This window comes from Mustela putorius, unplaced genomic scaffold (genome assembly GCF_011764305.1).
Source record: "Mustela putorius furo isolate JIRA1106 unplaced genomic scaffold, ASM1176430v1.1 tig00003909_pilon_pilon_pilon, whole genome shotgun sequence".
NCBI lineage: Eukaryota > Metazoa > Chordata > Mammalia > Carnivora > Mustelidae > Mustela > Mustela putorius.
The window spans coordinates 31,166,149-31,185,546 of NW_025422057.1; the positions used below are offsets into that span (position 1 = coordinate 31,166,149).

Consider the following 19,398-nt stretch of genomic DNA (forward strand, 5'->3'; position numbering starts at 1 on the left):
AGGGGCAATACCTTTGAAAAGTCTGTTAGGTGGGAATGTGCTTGGGGAGCTTGAGGAATAGCAAGGAGGCCAGTGTGGCTGGAGGAGGGGTGGATGAGGTCAGAGAGCAGTGGGAGCTAGACCATCCATGGCTGCTGGGGAGGCTTTGAATGCAGAGAGTGCCTGGTAGTGTTTTCCGCAGGGAATGACAAATCGCACTTCTTTTTTAAAAGGATCGCTCAGCTTATTATGTTGAAAAGAGGCCATGTCGGGGAAGGGGAGAAGCAGGGAGACCAAGAGGCTGTTGCAGCAGTGCAGTGAGAGGGGAAGTGGCTCAGACCAAGGTGTAGTGGGGGAGTTGGTGAGAAGGTGTCAGACTGTGAGCATATTGTGAAGGGGAGAGCCGGGTGGGATTTCCTGGTGGAGAGCAAGATAAAGAAAGGTTGACAAGAACTCTACAGAGTTTTTGGCCTGAGCAACTATTAGTTAGAGCCACCATCACTGAGGCAGAGAGTCCATATTTGGAGAAGGTGCAGAGGGGAAGCTCAGAGTACAGTTGGGGACATGTTCGTTTTGAAGTGTCTTAAGACATCCAAATGGAGATACTTAGCACCGAGCCCAGTATATGAGTCGCCAGTTCAGGAGAGGGGTCTGGGCTGGAGATACGGATTGTGCAGCCATTGGCATAAAAATGGTATTTAATAAAGCTATGAGATTGGATGCAGTTACCAAGGAAGAGTATAAATAGAGTATACAGTAGAAATAGAAGGGGACTAAGGACTGAGCACTTGGGGGTGGTAAGAAAAGATTTGGGAGAGTAGGTGAAACCAGTTCAGGCTCTGGGGAGATCCCAGTAAGGTAGGAACGGAAAGCTTTTGTGGTGTTCTGGAAGCCAAGAGAAGAAAGTGTGTCATGGAGGAGAGGGAGATTAGTTCTGCATTGTTGCTGCTGGGTCAGGTAAGGTGAAAGTGACTTTCAAGATTCATTTGGAGTCATCCATAAACTTGACAAAGAGCAGTTTGGGGGTAGTGGTGGGGCAGGATCTGAACAGAGCTGGTATAAGAGCATGGAGGAGAGGAGTTGGAGACTACAAGTTTGGCAGCTAAGGGGAGCAGAGAAATGATGTGGTAGGAAGTAGGAAGGATGGAATTGGAAGGTTTTATTTTGAGATGTAAGGAACACTTTTATATGTGGAAGGGTTCAGCAGCGAGTGCAAAACTGACAGTGCAGAAAAGAGAGAGGAGAATTACTGCAGCCAGTTCCATAAGTAGGCGGGAGGGGCAGGGTCTACTGGTTGACAGTAGGGATGGTTTCTAATACTACCAACACAGGCTCAAGAGCATGAGCTGGACACACAGTGTTGCTGCACCCACGTAACCATGGGCACAACACTTGGTTCCTCAGCTTTCTGCCTCCTCCATAGTGGAGCACAGATCGTAGTACTGTGCACTGTTGGGATATTCCATTCGATAGTGCACATAAAGGCCTTAGTTCCAATTTGACACATAGCTGGTGCTTAATGAGTGGCACCACTCGGGTATGTATTTCTCCAATGTCCTGCTTTTGGGTTAGCAACACTAGGGGGTGCTGGAGTCAGCAGTTCTTAAGATTAGTAAGCCTTTTGTGATATCTGGTTTCTTCATTATTTTTAAGAAATACTTCCCTTGATATAATAATTTTGAAATCATAACAGCATTTTGTAATTTTTGGAATAAAAGGATATTATAAAAATGTCAGGTTAATGGTAGTACCTTATAATGGGTATTGGTTTAAAGTTTATGTCTCAGATTAGAAAATAGGAGGGAGCTTTGTTAGAAAGTTTTGCATTTTAGGTGTATCTTTCTTATTATTAAATAGTAACTATATAAAACTACTTTTCAGAAATTTGACAAATTGAGAGAAGCTAAGAAACATAAATATATTTTTTCTCATCTTTTTTTGGATCATTAATTTCTCAGGGTGAGAACAAAATCAAATCTTTGGGAAAGTCTATAATTACAGAATGCTTTATAAATCTTGAATGATACTTTAATGATAAACTTAAATCTTATATAACCCTTTTTTGTAAATATTTCAGAATATAATGCAGTCGTCATTTCCTTTGTAACTTCAGTAGGTAGTCAATAAATAAATTATTAAATATAGGAAAAAATGATTTTATAAAGAGGCAGAGGCAATTGGCTATCTCTTGTTTTTCAGGGAGAGTCACAGAGTTTGTCCCTTGCCAGAAGCCTCAGGGTGGGAACAGAGCTAGGGCTGCCCTTCACCCTAGTGCATATACTTAGCATATTAACTCAAGTTAAATCTTCTGCATATGTACCTGTAGTTTAGAGTAGGAGTACATCTGTGAATAATGGAATATGTAAATGAGAGGTTTTATGGAGATAAGAAGATAGGAAGAATGAAGGAACAAAAGATCATGCACACACTTTGAAAGATGATAATACAACAGTTTACAACTTGTAAATTTTCCATGTGCTTTACATTTATTATCTTATTTGAACCATATAATCACTCCAGAGCATAGATACCATTGTACATGGGGACCTTTGGCAATTGCAGATGGCTGGGTAAAGGTGCAAATTCAGGGGTGCTAAATGAGATGGGGGGATAGCACCTCAGGGAATGAAAGAGATGTAGAGTCTAGCAGAAAGACTGATTTAAGAGTGGAACAACTTCTAGGAGATTGACAGAAGGAATGGGAGGCTAGGAGAAAAATGCAGAAAAATAAATGAAATTGGGGCCTTGCTGAGAGAAGAGAAATTTTGGAACTATCCTTCAGGAACTTTTGAGAATTAAAATATAGAAGAATTTGAAGTCAGATGCACTGAGTTCTGAGATGCACTCAGAGATCGTGTACCTTGTGATTATAAATCAGAATCTGGACATAATTCTATGACATACGGGTGAGTGAATCAAAATCAAGAGTCTTGGGAACACTGGGACATGATGGGATACCTCATTGTTCTCTCTACCATGGAGAGCTCATGTAGAAGGGAGCAGATAAGGGTGGGAATAGGATAGAGAAGATGAACTGGATGGAGGAAGTGAAGCATAGCATTCCAGAGGGTGGCTCAGATCCATGGCAGTCAACTATGATGGTTCAGTCTTTGGAATTTTGAAGAGTTTTCCAGGTTGTTGCTCAGTTAGAGGGAAAGAAAGTAACATTTATTGAATATTTACTGCTCTGTGCCAGTCATGGTATCATTCTTTTTATATGTGTTATGAAGCCATACAAATCAGGATAGTATTATTGTCCTCCTTTTTGATATAGGAAAGCTGGGGTCACATAGCTAGATATTGGCAGAGTCTAGGTTAAAACCCAGGCCTGTTTGACTTCAGATTCCGTGTTCTTTGTGTATGGTGCTAAATAGCATATGCCGTGTGGTCCAATTGTATTTTATTTGTACAATAAAATTGATTGGGAAAATATATGTGTACAATAATCATGTTTTTAATGCATCTGAAATTTACTGTAAAGAAAGCCAGTCTTTTTGCATAGTGACTACTCAGCCCAGTGTGTCTTAAGTTTGGATATTTATATAAAAGTTAAAAATAAAAACTTTTTTTTTTGCACTAACATGCTGCTGTTATCATGAAACCTATGAAGTTTGTGACTGATACTTAATGTTCGTGATATTTTATTTTCTGTCATTTTAGATTCATTGGTTTTCAATTTTCAACTCTTTCATGATGGTTATCTTCTTGGTGGGCTTAGTTTCAATGATTTTAATGAGAACTTTAAGAAAAGATTATGCCCGGTACAGTAAAGAAGAAGAAATGGATGATATGGTAAGCAAACATTTTACGTTGTATTTATAAAAATGATTTAACTCAGTGTTATTTTGAATGTTGGAATATAGTTTACATGAGTTTCAGAATTCAGCATTTTTGGGTTTTAGAAAGGTGTAAAACTCCCTAAAGGATCTCTAATCATATATATTAATGTTTCTGCATGGTTTGATTACCAGCCCCATAATCAAATATTTGTTTTTTTCAGCAAAACATACGAATGTTCACCTTAAGTGAGATAAATAAACAATACAAATAACCTCTTCTTCACTCTCAAGTTTTGCCACCAAATAACAATGTGGCAGGCTTCTGAAATGAACTTTCAGTTTTCAGAGCTTTTGATTTCAGAATTGCAGCAAGGAAGTTGTAGAGCTATACTGACATCTTTCTAATACTGTTAAATACTGCATAAAATTTAGGGAGTGGGTGAAAGGTTTAGTTTGTATTTAGTTTAGTAGGGTCAGAGGGGGGTCTTGTTTTCTAAATTCCTCTATGGTATTACAGGTAGTGTTGTAAATAAGTGAAAGTGTGTTCTATAGAATTAGAACTATATATTTTTTAAGACTTTATTTATTTGCCAAAGAGAGACACAGCGAGAGAGGGAACACAAGCAGGGGGAGTGGGAAAGTGGAGAGGAGCCTGGGATCATGACCTGAGCCACCCAGGAGCCCCCCCTTCTGTAGAATATTAATGGCTGTTGTATGTAGATATGCCCTCTCATTAAGTAAGTTTGGAAAGGAGTTAGATTAAAATTTTAATATGCAAATGTGCATTGTGAAGTATCACAGTGTAAAATGTAGAAAGCACATTTGGTGCTTCTCAAACACATCTGACCAGGATTACCCCCAGCCCCTAAAAGGCCAGATTATTTTAAGGGACTGATACTTGTCAAGAACTACTATTTTAGATACTTGCTTTTTCAAGTTGAAAAGGAAAAATTGAATACTTTTAAAAAAGTGCTATGGAGGGCGCCTTCGTGGCTCAGTGGGTTAAAGCCTCTGCCTTCAGCTCAGGTCATGATCCCAGGGTCCTGGGATCAAGCCCCACATGGGGCTCTCTGCTCTGCAGGGAGCCTGCTTCCTCTTCTCTCTCTCTGCCTACCTCTCTGCCTACTTGTGATCTGTGTCTGTCAAATAAATAAGTAAAATCTTTTTTTAAGAAGTGCTATAGATAGTTAAATAATATTTAATAGATACTATATATAACTTTGATATTTTCCTCATATATTTTCTTAGAATCCAGAATATAAAGGACTTTTCTGCATCTTTAGGGCATCTAGTACTGGTTTCAATCTTCTTTTTTTTCTTTTGTTCTCCACCTGGCCCCTCATTATATTTGTGCCACAGGTGTGATGTAAATGTTCAGGGAACCAGTGTGCTTCTCTCTTATTTTGAGCATTTCTTTTTGCTCCTAGACCTTTTCTTTTTTCCATTCTTTGATATTTTCTGAGCACAACTAGGAGCCACCTTCCTGAGGCCCAGTAAATGCCATAATACTTTATAAGTTATTAAGACAGTGATTATTTTAAATTTGAAATGTCTTTTCTAGATATTTTAAAACCCTTTAAATAGGTATAAGTGTGGAGGCAGGGAACTTTTTTTTTTTTAAGATTTTATTTAATTTGACAGAGAGATCACAAATAGGCAGAGAGGCAGACAGAGAAGGGGAAGCAGGCTCCCCGCTGAGCAGAAAGCCCGAGGTGGGGCTCGATCCGAGGATCCTGAGATTAGGAACTGAGCTGAACACAGAGGCTTAACCCTCTGAGCCACCCAGGCTCCCCAAGGGAGGGAACTTTCAACTGGAGTTGTAACTTTTCACCTACTTTATGTATTTTAATTTCATTCTGAATGGTTTTCTTTTCTCTCTGCATATATATGTATATAGGATAGAGACCTAGGAGATGAGTATGGATGGAAGCAGGTACATGGAGATGTATTTAGACCTTCAAGTCACCCACTGATATTTTCTTCTCTCATTGGTTCTGGATGTCAGATATTTGCTGTGTCTCTTATTGTTATTATTGTTGCAATGATAGAAGATTTATATACAGAGTAAGTACATGTATTTAACTTTGTTTTTTCTTGTTCTTAAACATTTTAAGTCGATCAAAATTAAATATTTGCTTATTTCAATTATCTTAGAATTTAAATAGCATGAATCTTATTATTGCAGATAAATTAAATAATGGATAGTTATCCTGAGCTAGGAGTATATTTTTCTGTCACATGCTAAAACTTACTAGCCTAACTGAACATTTTGGTTGGTTACAAAGGTTATGTTTCATTAGAGGTATGAGCAGAGTTACTTATCAGCCATTGCTGTTTGACGAAATGAATAGGCATTTTCTTGAAAACTGAAGGTGCAATTAGAGCTTTATGAGACACACAAGGAGTTCACAGTTATTGAATTAGTACTTCATGTTTATCTTCTAAACTGGGAGACTCTCTACAGAGCAGAAGAGAAATAATAAATAATATTTAGGAAATATTTAATATTGTATTTGTTAATTTTAATATTTAACTATTAAATAATAATTAATAGGAAAAAGGGTAGTAGAAAAGGCACATGATGTTAGAAAACTAATTGGATGACTTATCTTACCTTTACATAGTGTCTAGTACATTTTCTTCTTTGAGAACAGAATTGGTTGCAAGAAAAGTTTTTGGATTATTAGAAAAAGTTGTACATTCACAAAGATCTCATCGTCTTGAATGGTCCTATAACCTGTGCTCAGAGAGCCACAACCTCAGCGAAGCAGACACACTCTGAGCCTGGGTGGCTGGGGTTCTCACTCAGGCACTTTAGACACTGCCCCATGAAGTTCTCTCTCAGCATGACAGTTGTTTCCAGTTACATTTCATAATGCATTCTTTCTTAGATATGCCTGGATTTGGTGGACAAACAGTAAATTGTTGCTGAAAGAATAGCTCTTGATTTTTATGTTAAATATTTAACATTAATAAATTACTCTTTCTTCCTCTAGACCAGAAGCTCCTTGAGAGCAAGGATTTGGTCTTAATTTATCTTTGAATTCTCAAAATACCTACTTAAACATGTGAAAGTTACTCAGTGCTTGTGAGCCGGTGAATGTATTAATGAGTAAGGCTATTTCTCTATAGTTTTTTTTTCTTTCTTTCTTTTTTAAAAAATTTATTTGACAGACAGAGATCACCAGTAGGCAGAGAGGCAGGTAAGCAGGCTCCCTGCTGAGCAGAGAACCCAATGCGGGGCTCGATCCCAGGGCCCTGAAGGCAGAGACTTTAACCCACTGAGCCACCCAGGCGCCCCTTCTTTGTAGTTTCTGTTATATTTCTTTATAGGCTTTGCAATTTATTTACTGAATAAGCTTTTTTTTTTTAATTTTTTTATTTTTTATAAACATATATTTTTATCCCCAGGGGTACAGGTCTGTGAATCACCAGGTTTACACACTTCACAGCACTCACCAAAGCACATACCCTCCCCAATGTCCATAATCCCACCCCCTTCTCCCAAACCCCCTCCCCCCAGCAACCCTCAGTTTGTTTTGTGAGATTAAGAGTCACTTATGTTTTGTCTCCCTCCCAATCCCATCTTGTTTCATTGATTCTTCTCCTACCCACTTAAGCCCCCATGTTGCATCACCACTTCCTCATATCAGGGAGATCATATGATAGTTGTCTTTCTCTGCTTGACTTATTTCGCTAAGCATGATACGGTCTAGTTCCATCCATGTTGTCGCAAATGGCAAGATTTCATTTCTTTTGTTGGCTGCATAGTATTCCATTGTGTATATATACCACATCTTCTTGATCCATTCATCTGTTGATGGACATCTAGGTTCTTTCCATAGTTTGGCTATTGTGGACATTGCTATAAACATTCGGGTGCACGTGCCCCTTTGGATCACTACGTTTGTATCTTTAGGGTAAATACCCAATAGTGCAATTGCTGGGTCATAGGGCAGTTCTATTTTCAACATTTTGAGGAACCTCCATGCTGTTTTCCAGAGTGGCTGCACCAGCTTGCATTCCCACCAACAGTGTAGGAGGGTTCCCCTTTCTCCGCATCCTCGCCAGCATCTGTCATTTCCTGACTTGTTGATTTTAGCCATTCTGACTGGTGTGAGGTGATATCTCATTGTAGTTTTGATTTGTATTTCCCTGATGCCGAGTGATATGGAGCACTTTTTCATGTGTCTGTTGGCCATCTGGATGTCTTTGCAGAAATGTCTGTTCATGTCCTCTGCCCATTTCTTGATTGGATTATTTGTTCTTTGGGTGTTGAGTTTGCTAAGTTCTTTATAGATTCTGGACACTAGTCCTTTATCTGATATGTTGTTTGCAACTATCTTCTCCCATTCTGTCAGTTGTCTTTTGATTTTGTTAACTGTTTCCTTTGCTGTCAAAAAGCTTTTGATCTTGATGAAATCCCAATAGTTCATTTTTGCCCTTGCTTCCCTTGCCTTTGGCGTTGTTCCTAGGAAGATGTTGCTGCGGCTGAGGTCGAAGAGGTTGCTGCCTGTGTTCTCCTCAAGGATTTTGATGGATTCCTTTCGCACATTGAGGTCCTTCATCCATTTTGAGTCTATTTTTGTGTGTGGTGTAAGGAAATGGTCCAATTTCATTTTTCTGCATGTGGCTGTCCAATTTTCCCAGCACCATTTATTGAAGAGGCTGTCATTTTTCCATTGGACATTCTTTCCTGCTTTGTCGAAGATGAGTTGGCCGTAGAGTTGAGGGTCTATTTCTGGGCTCTCTATTCTGTTCCATTGATCTATGTGTCTGTTTTTGTGCCAGTACCATGCTGTCTTGATGATGACAGCTTTGTAATAGAGCTTAAAGTCCGGAATTGTGATGCCACCAACGTTGGCTTTCTTTTTCAATATCCCTTTGGCTATTTGAGGTCTTTTCTGGTTCCATATAAATTTTAGAATTATTTGTTCCATTTCTTTGAAAAAGATGGATGGTACTTTGATAGGAATTGCATTAAATGTGTAGATTGCTTTAGGTAGCATAGACATTTTCACAATATTTATTCTTCCAATCCAGGAGCATGGAACATTTTTCCATTTCTTTGTGTCTTCCTCAATTTCTTTCATGAGTACTTTATAGTTCTCTGAGTATAGATTCTGTGCCTCTTTGGTTAGGTTTATTCCTAGGTATCTTATGGTTTTGGGTGCAATTGTAAATGGGATTGACTCCTTAATTTCTCTTTCTTCTGTCTTGCTGTTGGTGTAGAGAAATGCAACTGATTTCTGTGCATTGATTTTATATCCTGACACTTTACTGAATAGCAGTGGTGATAATGGACATCCCTGCCGTGTTCCTGACCTTAGCGGAAAAGCTTTCAGTTTTTCTCCTTTGAGAATGATATTTGCGGTGGGTTTTTCATAGATGGCTTTGATGATATTGAGGTATGTGCCCTCTATCCCTACACTTTGAAGAGTTTTGATCAGGAAGGGATGCTGTACTTTGTCAAATGCTTTTTCAGCATCTATTGAGAGTATCATATGGTTCTTGTTCTTTCTTTTATTGATGTGTTGTATCACATTGACTGATTTGCAGATGTTGAACCAACCTTGCAGCCCTGGAATAAATCCCACTTGGTCGTGGTGAATAATCCTTTTAATGTACTGTTGAATCCTATTGGCTAGTATTTTGTTGAGTATTTTCGCATCTGTGTTCATCAAGGATATTGGTCTATAGCTCTCTTTTTTGATGGGATCCTTGTCTGGTTTTGGGATCATATTTACTGAATAAGCTTTAAAATAATTGTCCAAAACCTAAATTTCAGTGTTTTGGTGGGTAGTTCATTTTTTTGGATATAGTATATTTCAGGGGAACTAAATCCCAAGTACAAGAAAAATAGTTCAAATCTGCTGTAAAGGCATGCTTTACCTTAAATACTGGATTAAATTTGTTACTTGGGCATTGACATTGACTGTACAGTCACTAGTTTTCAGAATTACTAGTGGGCAACCTCTCCTAGAATTCAGATTCTTGCCTTGTTCCTTCTCAGATGTCAGGGTTACAGTTTTGACAATTCATTTTTTAATGCAGAAGCTCTTTTGCTTATACTTTAGAAATAACTTTAGAAATAAGAAACTTTCTAATAAATGGCATTAGCTGGCAAGTCATGCACTGTTATTTTAGTCTGCCATTATTAATGGTCTTTCTGTGTTGTTGCTTATTTGAAGTGAGCATACTTAATCATATCATTAGTATTAAGCCTGTGAGTATTATTTTTCTATCAAAGTGACTAACATTGTTGAGGTTCTATTACGTGCTTCATACACATTAGCTGTTTTAATTTTCATGCCAATCATGTGGAGGGGCTGCTGTTCTCTCCATTCTCCACATGAGAAAAGTAAAGTTCAGAGAGGTTAAGTAATTTGAGATCATACAACTGTTTGTAGGGGTATTAGTAAGCTGGGATTTGAACCTAGGCAGCTTCACTCCACAACTCGTTTCCTAATTTGGTCTGCTGTGGAAGTGAAAATAGAGATAATAAAAATGCAAAGTAGTAAGAAAATAAAAAACCTTGCACATGACATTTGTAAGACTCACTCCAGAGTCAGAGTGATTCTAAAACATAAAAGGCAGATAATGTAACATGTGAACATTATTTTGTGTTGGTGATGACCATAACAATCAGAGAAGAAAAAATAATTAGTTAAATAGAGGATCAGTATCAGTATAGAGACCTGTGAGCGTGATGTTAACTCCTGAGAAGCCATAGTGTGGGAGAAGCTGTGGGTAAGTCTGGAAAAATACTGCTGCTTTCTTACTTTGGGCGGGCAGTGGTGAGCTGGCAAGTGTAAGCAGCTCCTGAGATGTTTCCCGCCTCGAGTCTTAGAGATGTGAACGAGTAGGCGGTTCCCTATGTCAGCAGATTCAGTGTAGATGAAGATGGTGTATTTTGGGTGGAAAATGCCCATAGAATATTCATAAACGAAGAGATGAAGGGTATGTGTGATTTTTAAAACTGTGACTGATAAAATTCATTTAATGCAGTGTCTCTGGGGATTGCAAGCTTAAATCCCTGCTAGGCATTTTGGACTCTCAGTCACACCAGCATTCCTTTTGAACCCTCTTTGCTGATACTAAAAGCTTCTGACTGGTAATGGACAGGTCTTAAACTAAAGCAGCCTTTTAGTTTTCAGCATGGCTAGGCCCGTGTCAGTCTTCACACACCCAGTTCCAAAGAGAGAATGGGTCAGATTTTTTAATGATAATCTGAAAGGAGACAGTATTTGAAGTGTTTGAATTGCTGAAAAGACAAATTTTGCTTTTAAAAACTTTGAGACCCACAATCTTTTAACTTTTTTTCTTTTCTTTTCTTTTCTTTTTAAGGTAGGATCTGTACTCAACATGGGATTCAAACTTAGGACCCTCAAACCCAGAGTCACGTGTTCTATTGATTGAGTCCATTAAGTGCCCTGAGACTTAACGATTTGAAACATGGGAATGATATATTCTTAAATTACTGCCACATTTATATTTAGCTATATATTGGCAGAAATTAAACACTATAATATTTTAACTATTAGGTATCATACCCACTTTAAGAAGTTGAGTGTAGCTGTTTATGCGGAGGAGTGCTACTTATTTCAAAACTATATGAAATCTTTGTATTCTACATAGGTATACAGTGAAATACAATAATTTTTTTAATTTGGAAGGTGGTTAATTTATGAAAATTGTGTATCTTCCCAGTACACACATGAGTGTGATGTTCTTGTAAATTCTCTTTAAAAGAATATTCTTTAGCTCAGACTGGGGAGATTATATGTTCTTTCTACAGACATTATTTTACCTTCCTAGTTATGCAGAGTTTCAAAATTAGTCTTTACTATTAGTGGTTTAAGTACATTTCTATATTATGGCAAATGATAGTCACTTGTCATCTTAATATTTGTCTTTGCAATTAGGCATTTAAAATATTTTGTTCAGGGGTCCCTGGGTGGTGGCTCAGTGGATTAAGCCTCTGCCTTCAGCTTAGATCATGGTCTCAGGGTCCTGGGATTGAGCCCTGCATCAGGCTCTGCTCAGCAGGGAGCCTGCTTCCCCCCCACCCCCTCCTGCCTCTCTGCCTACTTGTGATCTCTCTCTCTCTGTCAAGTAAAGAAATAAAATCTTAAAAAAAAAAATAAAATATTTTATTCAGTTTTATTTAACAGGAGAGTTGGTCTGAATTCTCTAGATGTCATTAGTGGAAGATGAAGTTAGAAATTGTTGATCTGAGGGGTGCCTGGATAGCTCATTCAGTTAAGTGTCTGACTCTTAATTTCAGTTTGGTTTATGGTCTCAGGGTCGTGAGATGGAGCCCTGAGTTGGGCTCTGCCCTGGGTGTGGAGACTGCTTAAGATTCTTTCTCTCCTTCTGTCCCTCCCTCCCTGCTCTCTCCCTCTCCAAAAAAAAAAGGAAGGAAGAAAGAAAAAATTGTTGATTTGGGTTAATGTTGATTTGTGGACCTATGGATTTTTAAAAAATAATTTTTAATAGTATAAGGAAAATGGGATAGGAAGTCTCAGTGTTATACTATTTAAAGTAATATCACTAATATAGACTATATAACTTCTACTTTATTTTTCATTTCTATCAGTGGGCAAGAATCTTAAGCAATTAAATTATAAAGGGAAATATTCTAATTATTTTTCTTAACAGCTGAATATTCCTATCCGTATGATGTGATTGGTTTACAGGGTTGCAAAACAATTTTAGTGCCAGCTTCTAATATTTTTGCCAAAGAAATACGAAGTATTTGTTTAGACTATATTATGAAATTTAACTGCAGATTAAAAAAATGAGTATCAGCTTGTGCAATATTAACTAGAAATTCATTCACCAGGCAACCTTTGGAGATTTTTTACAGTCCAGGATGATATTTTTTGTGTTCCTGTTAAATTTATCTTTGAAATTAAACTAATGTTAATGTGATAGACTCGGTGATATTTTCTTTAAATTGCTGGCTTTAACTTACCACATATGTTGTTTCGCCTTTTTAGGAGGGGATCAATGCTTAGTACAGCCATATTTGTCTATGCTGCTACATCTCCAGTGAATGGTTATTTTGGAGGAAGTCTGTATGCCAGACAAGGAGGTAACTTACAAGTTATCACTTTGTATTTTTAATTCCTGATGCTAATATTTTACTACTAGGTATTTGGAATTTAAAAGGGACAGATCAGCCATTGTAAAAGACTTTGTTATCCTGTTTCACATAATCTCCACCAAACCTGCTCTGTGGTCTATCTTTTATGGAATCCCTGCATTTTGTTTCTGAAAATTATGAATAATTAATAAGATTTTCTCCATTGTCTGCTGTGAAGTTAGCCCTGAGGAACACATGGGAAAGAGTATGTGTTCAAGTTATTGATACTATTTTGCTTTGAGGTGCCTAACTCCCTAGATGTGCTCCATGGGAGGCTTCCATGCAGACTGCATAGCATTACAGCTGGATATAAAGGCACATTTAATGGCTATGGTTAAAGTGTCTGGACTGGAAGGAGAGTAGGAAGGAGAGCTCTTTATTTCTGTTGACTCTTAAATATTTATCAAAGGATCCTGCACAAAGATTTCTGTTATTCTGTGTCATAATCTTGCCAAGAGCATTTCATCTTAAATACACCCTTCCTTCTTTCCTATTGTCATCTGCAAATGATGGGGGATAAACAAAGGTACTGCTCCTTGGTGTTTCTTTCTTTGATGGCACTCGAGGGTCTTCAGGTTATTTTTGTTTTCCCTGTGACTAGGATCAGAAAAGTACTGGAAGTAGTAGATTTGCATATTTCAGTTTATGAATGAAGGGCTGTTGAAAGACCTTAAAATTGTATTCCTAAGGATAGAGACTTTCTTGTGTGATTTTCCCAACTCATCCTAAGCAATCAGCATTAAGGAATCCTGCCTTTTGGCAACTAGACTTATAGGTTATTGGCACTCAGAGCATACATAGGATCATTTAAAATTCCTCCAGGGTATCCTGGTTTACCATTGCTTTTTTTATTGGTCCTCCGAGACTTAATGTGGTATGTACCTTCAGTATAAATAGTTCTTCAGATTGCCTGAGGGAGCATCATTATGGATTAATTATTTTAGTTATCTGTTCAGTGTCTGTATTTTACCTTCAGATATGGGAAACAGGTCTTATATGGGGCTACCATCCTTAGGAACTAAGGATGCCAAAGTTAACTTCTGCTTTGAATATGACCTGGAAACTAGTTAAGCTGTGGCCTCCAGAAAAATCTCCATAGCAGAAACAAATTGTTTAAAACAGGAAATTTATTCGTACTTGGACATAAATTGATTACAAGTTAAGAACACAGCCAAACTTAACTCTTTTTTTTTTATTATTTTGGAGATAAAGAGAGTGCACAGGTCGGGTGGTGGTTGGGGGAGGGGCACAGAGAGGGGGAGAGAGAGAATCTTAAGCAGGCTCCATACCCAGCATGGAGCCTGACATGGGGCTCTATCTCATGACCCTCAGATCATGACTTGAGCTGAAATCAAGAGTTGGATGCTTAACTCACTAGCCACCCAGGTGCCCCTAAAGGTTATTATCTGATTGACAGCCCCTTGGAAGGTCTGGTCATATACTAATATTTTTGTCTGAGTGATCCCTAAATACCAGGTCAATGTTAGAGATCAACCCAGAAAGTCAAGAATTTTTTAGAGTTATCTCAAGGTTATCTTGAAACTCAAGGTCTCCATGTTGTCCTCAAGGTACTGGATAATCCTCCAGACCCAATTTAAAGCTAGAGGTAGCCTGGAACTTGACCAAAATATCCAAGGGTGTGGTGAGCAGCAGGGAACACAATGCAGATGTCTGGGCTTCTAACTGTACCCAGTGGAATGTGTGATTCTTTTTGATTTTGGAGGGAAAGAAGTAATAGGATTGAATATGAAATTTATAAATACATATGTGAATCCAAGAAGATAATGAAAAGTATAGGAAAAGAGAGTGCTAGAAAAGAGTTAGAATTAAAGAGGAAAATAATACTGTAATTGCTACCCTTTTTGTGTTGTTCAAATGCTAAATACTGAGTCTTTATGTGGAAAGGAGGGGCTCTTGAAACTTACCTGAGAAAGAAATAAAATAGAGTTGAAAGTTCAGAATCAAGGAATTTTTCTGGAGGAATGTCAAAGTTTGGGATAGTAATTCTATGAGATAGATGTTTAAAAGAGCTTTACATAGGACAAAACAGAAGTTAGGGTATTGCTTGTTTTGCTTATCATACTTCCTATTTAGGTCCCTATTGGTTTTGGTTGTGGGATTGAATTCTAATAGTGATCCAGTAGGAAATTTTTGTGTTTTGTTCCTGAGCGGTATGCAGGTGTTTCCTTGGTAGTGCTCTTGCTTGTACACTCTGCTATACTGGAAAGATAGCTCTGTGTTACTCTCTTGATCAATACAAACATCATCTAGAATTTTTTATTGCAGAGTTTAAAATTGACATAGTTTCCTTTCTTTGATTATTTAAGTAACATGCTCACTGAACAGAATTTTGGCAATACAGAGAGATACAAAGAAATAGTGAAACTGGGGTGCCTGAGTGGCTGAGTTGGTTAAGTGTGTCCAACTCTTGGTTTCAGCTCAGGTCTTGATCTCAGGGTCGTGAATTCAAGACCCGAATTTTGTTTTATTGTTTTAAGATTTTATTTATTTATTCGAGATAGAACAAGAGAGCGATAGAGCGCAAGCACAGGGAGCAGCAGGCAGAGGGAGAAGCAGACTCCCTCCCAATCAGGGAGCTGGATGTGGGGTTCCATCCCTGGACTCCAGAATCATGACCTGAGCCGAAGGCAGACGCTTAACTGACTGAACCACTCAGCACCCCTCAAGACCTGAATTTTAAAAAAGAAGGAAAGAAAGAAAGAAAAGAAATAGTGAAACTTATAAGTCTATAGTTTTAATGACTGAGAGAGAGCTCGTGAGATGCACACTGTTGTTCCCCCACTTTTTAAAAAGATTTTATTTATTTATTTGAGAAAGTGAGGGAGAGAGAACATAAGCAGAGGTAGAGGAGCAGAGGGAGAGGGAGAAGCAGACTCCCTGCTCAGCAGGGAGCCTGATGTGGGGCTCCATCCCAGGACCCTGGATCATGACTTGAGCCAAAGGCAGACGCCTAACCAACTGAGCCACCCAGGTGCCCTATTTTTTCCCTTTTGAAACAAATAAATGTAAATATATGCTTATAATCATAATTACAGCTAGAAGTAAATTTAGAGACCCCTTACACCATTTTTTTTTTTCCTTTTTAAAGCTTACATGAAACTCTAATATGTAAAACTGTTGAAAATGGACTTGTTCTTGTTGAAGCAGGACTTGGGGCTCTTCCTTCACCGGTGACTTCATGGGCACCTCTAGGAAGCTCCTGGACTCCCAGTACTAGTTTGGAAACATCTTTTTAGGCCATCTTGTAGACTGGCAAGATTGAGTGACTTACCAAAGTTCACAGCAGTCCAGTGGCGGGGTCAGGACAGAACACTGAAATATTTTACCATAGTCCGTTGTTCTTTTCCAGTATACCCACTTCAAAAGCTATATTTTCACCGGACATACTTGCATAGCTAGACTGGTCTTTATTAGCCATTGTTCTAAAACAATTATTAGAGTGGCAGATTTTAAGATCTTTATATTAGAATTTTATTTATTTATTTATTTAAGATTTTATTTATTTATTTGGCAGAGACACAGTGAGAAAGGGAACACAAGCAGGGGGAGTGGGAGCAGGGAGCCTGATGTGGGGGCTCGATCCCAGGACCCTGGGACCATGACCTGAGCCGAAGGCAGACACTTAACTGACTGAGCCACCCAGGTGCCTGTACATTAGAATTTTAAATAAATAATTTGATGCTAAAAACAGTTGGGTACCTTATAAACATCAATATATGACTCTCCCCCTCCCCACCTCTGATTTTCATTGTTTCCTTTTTCTTTCAGGAAGGAGATGGATAAAGCAGATGTTTATTGGGGCATTTCTTATCCCAGCTATGGTGTGTGGCACTGCCTTCTTCATCAATTTTATAGCCATTTATTACCATGCTTCAAGAGCCATTCCTTTTGGGACAATGGTAAGTTGCTTGAATCTTACTTTGAAACTGGAAAAATGCAAATGTTCGGATATGAGGCCTGCTGTCTCTCTGAAGTAACTCTTACTAAGAAGAGGTTTGGTATTTGCAGCCAGTCCCTGCTCAGTCCTGGAAAGTTAGGTGAAGAAGATTTTTTTCTTCATTCTGTGAGCCAGTAAAGTGAAAGTCCAACTTAAAAGTATGACAGGAGAATACTATGCCTTTTATCAGAGATGGGAGAAACTGGTGACTACATTGTAGAAGAATAAAGAAAGGAGTGTATTTTAAGGTGATAGGTGGGTGCGTTGGTTGAATTAGGTAGTGAATCTTCTCCAGAACACATTTTCTTTTTTCAGTAGCAGTGTACTTATTTTTAGAATCTCATTAAACATTTATATTGATAATATGTGTTACTTTGGACATTAATATCCTATCTCATTATTTTACCTTTAATTACAGACTTGGAAATATTTTAGATTTTTTAACTACAGTAAAACTGTAACACAGATATATACCAGTGCTTTACAGAGGTAACTCACAGTTTCCAAATTTCTCCTGTTGTTACCTTTTTACTAGAAACAGAGTTTTTGGCCTGGAGTAGACTTTAGTTTTAATGTACAGGGTAGAAACATGTGTTGCCCATATACACATGTGTGCAAGGTGCAGGATGGTTACTGCTTTTCAGAGAGGCTGTGTAATTTGGTCAAGATCATACAGATCATGGCAGCACTGTAACTGGACTCTTTCTGAATTTTAATCTTATTTTGGTTTTCTTTTAGCTATGTGGGAGTTATCAAATGCTTTCACAAAAGTTCCAGATGATTTTGCTTTATAATCCAGGTTTTTCAAAGACATTGGATATATACTTTTACTGAATCTTTGATACTTCTTAATTAGGGATATTTTTGAAAATTGCCTCAAAATTGAAGAAGTTTTTTTGTTTGTTTGTTTGTTTGCTTGGGGTTTTTTTTGTTGTTGTTTTTTACAAGCCGAAGTGAGTGATAGGGTAAAGTAATTAATTATATTCAGAACTGGAAAATAATTTACTTAATAGTACTTCCAGGCCATCAGAAAGTATCTATAAGGAGTTAGGGACTTCTTAAAGATGATGTGCTGAATTAATTACTTTCATAGTGTTTTAAAAATGAAAATTCAGATTCTGCTATAATTTTCCTCATTGAATTGATGTGGTGAAAATGATATTTTAAAGTTGCTTCATTTTACTAAAATTATAAATTTTACCACTCTTAAATGCAGTTTTAAATGTTAATAGTCAATGTAATTTGCCTTTAGATAACTTAATAACTACTAGAATATAGTTCCAGGCTCCATACTAAGCCAGAGAAGGTTTATAAAATTGGTCTGTGGCATATAAAAGAATGGCTCTTGGTGTTTAGCAGGCTCCTAGAATACCATGTTCTTAAGTTGCATTCTAATTTGGAGTGAAGGAATGCTAAGTGAAAGATACTCCCATTGCCCTCAAGTTTTAATCAGATGTGTGCACTAACATTTTTTTTCTCCTTTTAAAAGTATCAAAATTTGTTTAGAACATGAAACTTAAGAACTTGAGTTAATGTTTGACCTAGTTGTTCATTAAGTGTTTAACTACCGAAACTCGTATTTTTAGTTATTTGACTTACTGACATTATGAAGGAAGTGGTTGTATTGTCTCATTAATTCAACGGTTCTCAACCCTGCGTACACATTAGAATCCTTGGGAATTTTAATAATTTCAGTGCTCACGGCTTCATCCTAAGCCAATTAAAAATTATATTTTTTAATTTTTTAAAGATTTTCTTTAAATCCAATCACTGGTGTTTACCTGATTCTAGTTCCCAGCATCTGTGGATGGATCTGTCAGCTGAGAGGCTCCCAGAGCATACGTTTCTGAGAAGCTGGATGCCCCTACTTAACTGAACTTCTGGTTTGCAAATCAGTCTTCAGATATTCTTATTTGCTCTTCCCCAAGGCTTAGCTGTTTCAGTCCTCCATTCCTTCGATCACTTGGACATCGAACCATTTCTTTGGGTGATCTTGTCTCTAGTACTCTGTTTTCTCAGATATTCCACAGTGAAAGTTTAAGCCAACCTTGGTAAAAGTGACTTTAGGCTTCTGACTTGCCCTGTCGAGGCACCTGAATAATAGGGATTTTGCCCACTGGGATCTCGAATTTTATTGGAATACTACTCTTATCATCAAGACTAGCCCAAGATAAGACTGAAAGTGGGCAAGGTTTATCTTCAGACTCCAGCTTCTTTGCTCAAGTGTACCAAATTACACATAAAAGCTGTTAAATCCAAGTCAGATTAAACTTGAACAATTATCAATTTTCTTAGCTTAATAAAGATAAAAGTAGAGGGTGGTGGTAATAATCTGAGCTGATATCTACTGCCCTAGGTTTAAGGGATGGTGCCTAAAGTCAAGAGAGTATTACAAGAAGACTAAAGAGAGCATTTAAATGAAATCTGGGGTCATGGACTCTCCAGAGACTCTCCAGAAGTTGGAGTGTTCTGGCCAGAGGTCTGTCCTGGCTACAGGGGAGAGCATGTACTAGAAATCAGATTGATTCTGAGAA

General features: G+C 37.8%; 1 protein-coding gene across 1 annotated transcript in view; it reads left to right on the forward strand.

Moving 5' to 3' along the window:
• Positions 1-19,398, forward strand: part of TM9SF3 (transmembrane 9 superfamily member 3) — a 70,867-nt gene that overhangs the window by 26,370 nt on the left and 25,099 nt on the right. Inside the window, exons 6-9 of the mRNA XM_045068960.1 lie at positions 3,640-3,771; positions 5,656-5,822; positions 12,761-12,855; positions 16,696-16,826. Coding sequence (XP_044924895.1) covers positions 3,640-3,771; positions 5,656-5,822; positions 12,761-12,855; positions 16,696-16,826 — 525 coding nt within the window. The remainder of the gene's footprint in view (positions 1-3,639; positions 3,772-5,655; positions 5,823-12,760; positions 12,856-16,695; positions 16,827-19,398) is intronic.